The following is a 9,139-nucleotide window of genomic DNA, read 5'->3' on the forward strand; positions in this document are numbered from 1 at the left end:
GGAGCGGCTGGGCCCGTGAGCCATGGCCACTAAGCCTGCGCGTCCGGAGCCTGTGCTCCGCAACAGGAGAGGCCACAACAGTGAGAGGCCCACGTACCGCAAAAAAAAAAAAAAAAAAAGACCCCCAGCTGTAGATCAGCCCTAGGTGATACCAATGAAGCTGCTCCCAGGACCACACCTTGAGGACCAGTGCTGTGAGGATGGCAGTCATCTGTCTTACCAAGCCTTCCAGGTGATGCTAATGCATGCCAAAGCTTGAGAACTACTGCCCAATAGAAATGCCTCTAGGAAACTACAGTTTAATAGTATGCTTTTGTCTCAATTGAGGGTTGAGATGTTTATTTTAAAAACAGCCATATGAAGAATGACTTGTATCTCTTGTAAATCCACTCTTTTGGTATTGAATGCTTTTTGTAGTGGAGGTATATTATTATATATTTCTCTTATAGTCAAGTTCTAGAAAAAACTTTATCTCCTCTGATGAACTGGTAAATTTATTATGCTATTTGCTTATCTTACATTACTGTTTGCATTTGTCAGCTTTGCTGTCAGAAGGTGGAGATAGAGCTGAATTTCATACCCCATTTTAGCAGTTATTCTTAGCCTCTTTTTCCTAGTATAATTATCGGCCCCTATCCCCATTTCATGTGTGTTCTTTTAATGAAATGGCTTTTCTGTGGCCATGTTAAAGGATAATTTTCAAAATGGCAGTCATGGCTCTCATACAAATATAGCATGAACATGTGTCAAAGACCTTATGTAACTTGTGAAGGATTTTACAACTAGCTCAAAGGAGCCGAAGAAAAAACACATATAGGCAATTGCTGAATGTGAAAATGAATTTACTAATAGGTGCAGAACCGGTCAGTATCTATAAGGCAGTAACATTTAATGATTAGAATCATCTCTTGGGAGACAGGATGAGGCATCAGTTGCATCTCCACAGGACAACCTTCATTTGCAATTTTAATGGCTGAGAATCATTTGATTACTATCAGTTTTCTATAACTTTAGAGTTGTAAAATAATCCAGTCAAAGACATTGGAAGGCATAGACCCCTATAGAATCAGATAACCCTGTGGGGCTCTAGGACAATGCCAGCATTCTGCTGAAAGAACACCTAGCAATCTTTTTGCTGATTGCAATCTTTCACAGTTTTTCCTGACAGCAAGGTAAGGAGCAAAGAAATGAGTCCTCATATAGGAGACTGAAACGGAGAAAGAGGATCTTCGGTAGATGAGGAAGGAGATATCCTGTTATCGTCTTCTCATTCTCTATGCTGACTCTGGCCTTGAAGGAGTCTTCATGGCAGGAGTGCATTCCCAGGGATGGGAGGGAAAGATGGCTTGTTGTGGAGAAGCAGGATGAGACCTGGGAAAGATTCCTTGCTGTGTTTGACAAGCTAAAGCAATGAGTAGATCTCATCCAGTAAAGCAGATTTTTTATTATCATGTCATCTGTTTGTTTATTTTTTGGTCTTTTTGTTAACCCTTATTTTTAGCAGTCTTTTTTTTTTTTTTTTTTAAATGTCTTTTAGGCTGGCCTCAGATAGGTAGTTTGGGAAATTAAGAAAAAGCCCCAGGGGCTTCCCTGGTGGCGCAGTGGTTGAGAATCTGCCTGCCAATGCAGGGGACACGGGTTCGAGCCCTGGTCTGGGAAGATCCCACATGCCGTGGAGCGGCTGGGCCCGTGAGGCACAACTACTGAGCCTGCGCGTCTGGAGCTTGTGCTCCGCAACAAGAGACACCGCGACAGTGAGAGGCCTGTGCACCGCGATGAAGAGTGGCCCCTGCTCGCCACAACTAGAGAAAGCCCACGCACAGAAACGAAGACCCAACACAGCCAAAAATAAATAAATAAATAAAATTAAAAAAGAAAAAGCCCCATGTTTACCCTAAGTTATAGAATGCCTTTAAGGCCATTGGGGTGGTGATGGTAATTAATGAGTGCCCCCTAACCCGAGACCCACAGCGACCACACCGTCACCTTTCTTTACCAGGAAGTCTCTACAGTGCCTTCCTTAGAGAATCTGGAGCTGCATTGTTAGTTTACTAAAGTGTTTCTTACCTTATTATTTTTTTAATTGTTAGCTTTTTAAAACTTATAGCACTAGATGGGGTTTAATTAATTAGTTAATGGAGAAATAGTGTTTGCATTAATTTGAGTCAATCTGTTCATAATTCTGTATCATTGCAGTTTTAAGTCTTTCTCATATTACCAATTAATGTAGTACAGAATTATGAACATTTGCTGATTCAGTGGCCTTGACATCTGTTTATAAGTTCTAAGTAATTAAGAAGCTGGATTGAAGGGTGCTAAATAGGGATTCAGAAAGGTAATTTACGGATACCTTATATTAGAAGCTTACGTCTCATTTCTCTGATCCTTTTCTCCATAGTAGTTGACACTTAACATACAGAAAGGCCCAGCACTTGGAAAAAAATATACATAGGTGAGACGGATAAATTTGTATAATGATCTTTATATTCCGTGGTATAAAAATTTACAGTTGCGGGCTTCCCTGGTGGCGCAGTGGTTGAGAGTCCGCCTGCCGATGCAAGGGACATGGGTTCGTGCCCCTGTCCGGGAAGATCCCACATGCAGAGCGGCTGGGCCCGTGAGCCATGGCCGCTGAGCCTGCGCGTCCGGAGCCTGTGCTCCGCAGCGGGAGAGGCCACAACAGTGAGAGGCCTGCGCCCCGCAAAAAAAAAAAAAAAAAAAAAAATTTACAGTTGCAGGATTAGGCAGGTGATGAGTGTCAGTTGGCCTTTTGTGAGGCACTATTTTCAGTGGACAGACTCAACAGATTTAGGTTCTGGTTCCAACTCTGCTGCTCTAGTGTGGTTATGAGAAAAAATTAATCTCTGCAATCTTAATCTATAAAATACATTCTTTGAGCTAATCTTCAGTGTGTCATTGTTATGACATGGAACATGACATGGTCCATGCCCTCAAAGAGCTGAAGACACATGTGTCAATAAATAAGCACAGCTGATTATTATAGGTACAGTGAATGACTTCACAGAGGAGGTAATGCTTAAATGGATTCTTCCCAAAAGAGGTGTCATCTCCAGGCAAAACAAGGTGAGGGGCAGAGGGAAAGGGAAGGAGAAAGAGGTTATTCAGGGGAGGGGATCAGTGAGAGGATAAGAGCACAGAGGCATGAACAAGATGCCAGGATTTGAGTGTGTGAGCCTGGTGCAGTGAGAATAAAAGAAGTGGGTAGCAACCAAATCTTGAAGAGTCTGGTTTTTAATGCTTAAATGAAAAAAGTTTGACTGAAAGGTCTCTAATGCTTTCTCTAGCTTGGATTCTGATCTGAGATATTGTTAATGAATGATAAGGAGTTAATATGTTCTGATTAATCTGAGCAGTTCCTGTATTCTATAGTGACAGCCAGGTAATTAGATTGACCAGGACTGTGAGTTCCCTTATATAACTTTCAGCCTTTGCAACCATTAAAGGATGGGAAATACAGTGCAAATAACTTTGGTCAATTCCCTCTCCTGCTACTTCATCCTTCATGTTACTATCTACATTTTTTCATTTCTTCTTCTTATTTTATTGTGGAAAATTTCAAATGTATAAAAAGCAAACAATAGGATAATGCACTTCCATTATCCAGCTTCAGCAATTATCAATCAACATTCTTGTTTTGTTTATTCCTCTACTCATGTCCCACTCCTCATTCATTATTATTATTGCTATTATTGTTGTTGTCATTATTATTCTTACTATTTTTAGGTATCATCTACATACACTGAAATGTACAAATCTTAGATATAGGTTTTTGACAGATACACTTGTGTAATCTACATCCCATCTCAATACAAAACATTTGCATCTTCCTCCAAAATTCCCTTGTACCCCTTTCCAGACTTTCCCTAGCCCCATCCCTCCCTCCAGCTGAAAAGACAAAACAAACCAAAGCCCTAGTTTTTTTTTTCATCTTAGATTAGTTTTGCCTGTTTTAGAACTTATATGACGGAATCTCCTGAATGTACTCTTTTGTTTCTGGCTTCTTTCCCTCCACTTATTATCTGTGGGATTCATCCATGTTCTCGTGCCCATCAGTAGTTCCCTCCATTGTTTTGCTTAGCAACATTCTGTTGCACGAATTTACTACAATTTGTTACCCATTCTTTTGTCTGTCTTTTGGTTGTTTCCAGTTATGCGGTATTGTGAATGAAGTTGCTGTGTACGTCCTTGCATACATTGCCTTGTGAAGATGTTTTCATTTCTGTTGGAAACCCCTCTAGGAATGGAATCACTAGGTATATGTTTAACTTTATAAGGAATGGGCAGTTTTCCAAAGAGTGGTTATACCAGCAAGGTATGAGAGTTAGAGCTGCTCTACATCCCTGCTAACATATGATATTGTCTATCTAAAATTAAAATTTTAGCCCTTCTTATGAGTAAGTAGTGGAATCTCATGGTGGGTTTTATTTGCATTTCCTTGCTGCCTAATGATGGTGAATATTTTTATGTGCTTATTGGTCATTCATATATCTTTTTTTATCTGTTAATAAAATTTTTTTTATTTGTGTTGTCTTTTTATTATTGAGTTATAGTTGTTCTTTATATATTGTGGATACAAGTTCTTTGCCAGATATATGTTTTGTGAACATTTTCTCCCATTCTGTGTTTTGCTTATTCGGTTTCTTAGCAGTGTCTTTTGATGAGCAAAAGTTTTATTTTTGATTGAGTCTAAGTTATCTAATTTTTATGGTTATTGCTTCCTGTTTAAGAAATCTTTACTCACCTTTAGATTGAGACTATATTCTCCTGTGTTTTCTTCTAAAAGCTTAATACCATTAGCTTTTATATTTCAGTCTGTGGGCCATCCATCTCAAATGAACTTTTGTTTATGGTGTGAAGTTGGGGTTGAGTTCATTTTTTTCCATATGGACATCCAGTTCTAGCATCATTTGTTGAAAAGACTCTTCTTTCCCTGTTGGATTGTTTTGGTACATTTGTTGAAAAGCAGCTGTCCGAGTGTGGGGTCTATTCCTGAGTATGTTCTGTTCCTTTGACCTACTTGTATATCCTTATTCCAGTATTGCATTGTCTTGATTACTGTAGTTTTATGATAAGTCTTGAGTCAGACAGTGTAAGTAGTATAACTTCGTTGTTCTTTGCCAAGATTTTTGTGGTTATTTTAGGTCCTCTGCCTTTCTACTTCAACTTTAAAAGTCACTTTCTCCATTTCTATTAAAAAGCCTGCTGGGATTATGAATTATTTATAAATTATTTGGGGGGAGAATTAACTTCTTAAATACTGAACCCATGAACGTGGTATATTTTCCATTTATTTGGGCCTTCTTTAATTTCTCTCAGCTGTGTTTTAGTGTGGACATTTTGCATATCTGTTGTTAAATGTGTTGCTAAGTATTTTGTTATTTGATGCTATTGTAAATTAATTTTTTGACTGTAATTTAAAAATTTTTTCTTGCTAGTATACAGAAATATGATTGATTTTATATAGTAATCTTATACCCTGAGACATTGCTACACTTACCAAATTTTTAACACACAGTTCCTGAGCACCATGAACTATCTTCCCTTCATGTTTTTATGTGACTTTTTGGACTCGAATGTCCATATCTCCCATGTCTGCCCCTAAAGAGGGCCAGTGTGAATGCCACGGCATTTGTGAAATCTTCTGACACTGCCCCAGTTGGACTCAAAGAGTTCCTCCCCTGAGACTCTCTATTAGAGCACTTTCCACTTTTGGTTTTGAATGAGCCATTCTTTGAAGGCAAGAGCTATACTTCACCTCCTTTTTTATCCCCACAATAGCTAGTATGATGCCTTGGTTCACAGTTTAGGAATGTATCTTTTCAACATTTATCTCAGGACCTGTAGGGAATTATGTAGCTCTGCCAGGAAATCCTTACAGGCAACTTCAATCATTTGGAACCAGTCCCCAAAGTGTATCTTAAAAAGGGAAAATAGACCTTTTTTCAAAAACGTGTCCCTGTGTACTTCCTATTTAAAGAGATGTTCCCTGCTGGATGATCTACTTACACTCTAAAAGACTTAGGCTTTTCTGCCAGTTTTGAACATTTGTAGATTATGTTTCCTTTTTGTTTTCAGGTGGCTGACTGTGCTTGGGATGAAACAATAAAGATATATGATCCTATTTGTCTTACCATGCCTGCTTGAGATAAACTACTCAGAAACAAAGGATATGACTGAAGAACTGCTTAGCAGGAAATAAATGATTGATAACATAGAGTTTATGTTTTTATATACTATTCAGATTGAAAATTGAAAAATGTATTCTGGAATCAGTTTTGAGGAAGCTGATAAAGACTTTGGCTCACTATTTAAGCTTCTGGTACATGAGCCATATTTCTTAAAATCCTAAGGAATATTGAAGTTATGATATATCTTATAGTATCTATTAAAATATAACCTTTCTAGTATAAAATGGATTAAAATATGAGAGATCTATAGATTATATTGATATATTTCATTTTTAATTTGCCATTTTTGATGAAAATATCACTGCTGTTGATAAAAATCTCAATAAACTGCATCCCTTGATCATTTATGATTTTATGACACCCCCAACAAGGTTACTTTTTCTAATATAGTGTATATATATATATATATATAACACTATATAATATAGATATACCTATGGTTCAGTAACAAGGCTCTAATAATCACTGATTTATTCAGCAGTTATTTATTGAGCGTCTACTGTGTGCTTGATACATGGAATGAATGAGATTCTTTCAAGGACTGGTGTCTGTCATGCTTTAAGAACATGGATGCAGAGAGTTAAGAGCTTACATGTATTTTACATTTATTCAAATATTTTTAGATATTATACCCATGACCCTATGTCTCTCTTCCTATTTCTCTACAATCAGATTTTTAAAAAACTGGTCACTGGGCAAAAAGTCTTAGGTCCCACCAAGGTTTCAAGCAATTACCCTTGAAACTAAGTAATGAAAGCCCTAAGTAATGCTGTAAACCCTCCTTACTACCTCCCTAAGTCTTGAAAAACCTTTAGGTGTGACGACCTATAAAGAATTAGGTTAAAAGGGAAAAATTAGTGGAATAGACAACTTTGCATAACACTTATGTTTTTATATAATGTTAAAATAAAACGTTATAAATGGCGAAGATTGTCATTAAATTTTTAACAAGTTTTTGAGATTTTTTTAAAGAGCAAAATATACTTGTAGTAATCAGAACAAAGATAAATGTAAATGTATGTATATTGTCTAATTTACATATTTCCCTGTTTACTTGTTACAGAAAAAAAAGTAAGCTTACAAAACACAAAAACAAGCCCACAGGAACAAAAGGAGACATAAAGTGGAGCCAGGAGTGGGCTTGAAAATATATGCCTTAAAGTCCCAGAAAGTTGCCACTGGCAGCATAAATGGGAAGTCTGGTCAAGTACACAATGCTGCCCAAGGCCTGAGGGCAAGGACTTCGTCCTAGTCCCTGGCTTGGCCCTAGCACCATGCCTGGCACGTAGAAAGTGCTCAATGCATATTTGTCAAATGAATGAATGGTCTCACAGAAAGTATAACTCTTTTCAGTTCTTAGACCAATCAGTGCTAATTGTTTTTGAGAGGCCCCCATAGAGAGGACACTGCTTCACATGAATGTCTTGTAAGGAACAAGGTGCTCAAACACATCCTTCGATGGGTCACGATGATTAGGTTGGTTCGTAGAGCTGCTCTGTGTTGCATGCAGTTCAATAAAAGTGGGTTCACAGTGAATGTTCTCTGTATCGGCAGAATTTATAATAGACCTTTTTAAATACCTAACCCAGATCATATTTACAGTGAAATGAAATTACTTATTTTTCTTTTAGAATGCAAGAGATTTTATTAAAATAATCTACCATGTATCATTTGAAACAAATACTTGTGATTTAAAAACTAATATCTCTCTTGATTTATTTCCCCTCTATTTCAGGGAGGTTAGAGATGTTTAGAACCCTAACTTCATAATACTTAACTCAGGTGCTTGGAGTCTCTCAATCTGAAGGAGGGTGGGTGAACATTTCTTCAGTGAGTTCCCTGAGCTAGGATTGGCAAACTAGAGGAAAAGGAGCTGGATTGTGTCCTGAAAGGGAATGCACATGATTTTGGAATTCTTGGTAATTCACAAGCCGAGCAGCCTCTGGATTTTAGAGGACAACCAGTCATTCTTCTAGTTGGGAAAATTAGAATTTGTCTCCTGGCAACTGAGTTCTTGGGTTTCATCCTGCCTGCCTCCCCAAGTTCCTCCTGCACCTGCAGTGACAGCACAGCACTGAGGAGTGGATGCAGGAAAGGGGAACTCAGGTCACTGAGCATCTTCTGTGATCTGGGCATTACATGAGATGCTTTCTGTATCTAATCCCCTTTAATCTTTATAACGTCCCTGCAAGGAAGCCCTCCCATTTTCCAGACAAGGAAACGAAGGCTCTCGGGAGTCATAGCGGAAATGTGGAGCTGGAATTTGAAATCTGCTATGACTGGGTCTGGTCCTGCCATGTGGCCACCTTTTCCTAGGAATAACAGAAGTTGGCCCACTGAGAAATAGTAAAGCTGTGGGACACGCTGGTGACTAGATCCTGATCATTCCTGAGAAAACTGGCAAAATTGTGTTTCCAAGTCTAAAGCGCTAAGAAGCTGACCCTGTGTCTGGGGTGACCCTAAAGTATATCAACCCCAGGGAGACCCAGGCTGAGAGCCAGCCATCCCTTCTGCCTTTGGCAGTGAGTGTTCTCTGCATATCTTAGCTATAATTTGACTCTTCCAGCAATGAACTCATTAATTTCTTACTTAACTGGCCTCTTCTTGAAAGAGATAATCCACTTACGTGTTTTTGACTTCCATACTGACTACTCCCAAATCTCCTGCCTTCCCCACTTGGGTCTCCCTCAGCCTTTGCACTCATTTTCTTTCAACCAAATTCATCTTGCTCACCAAATGGGCTCCTCCTGCACATGCTTTTTTCATTTGTTATCAATACTGTCTACCCAGGCTCTCAAGCTAAAGACCTAGATGCCATCCTTGTTCCTTTCCTTATTCCCACCTCTCCAGTCGAAGGCACATCAAATAGGTCACTAAGTCCTATCCCTCTCACACCCTAAATACTTCTCCATTCTGTCTCTTCCCTTCAA

General features: G+C 38.7%; 1 protein-coding gene across 1 annotated transcript in view; it reads left to right on the top strand.

The window, feature by feature from the left end:
* Positions 1 to 8,819, top strand: part of PEX7 (peroxisomal biogenesis factor 7) — an 88,279-nt gene extending 79,460 nt beyond the window's left edge. The window contains exon 10 of the mRNA XM_079939708.1: positions 6,097 to 8,819. Coding sequence (XP_079795834.1) covers positions 6,097 to 6,165 — 69 coding nt within the window. The 3' untranslated portion in view covers positions 6,166 to 8,819. The remainder of the gene's footprint in view (positions 1 to 6,096) is intronic.
* The last annotated feature ends 320 nt before the right edge of the window (positions 8,820 to 9,139 follow it).

Source organism: Stenella coeruleoalba (assembly GCF_951394435.1).
Source record: "Stenella coeruleoalba genome assembly, chromosome: 12".
Classification (NCBI taxonomy): domain Eukaryota; kingdom Metazoa; phylum Chordata; class Mammalia; order Artiodactyla; family Delphinidae; genus Stenella; species Stenella coeruleoalba.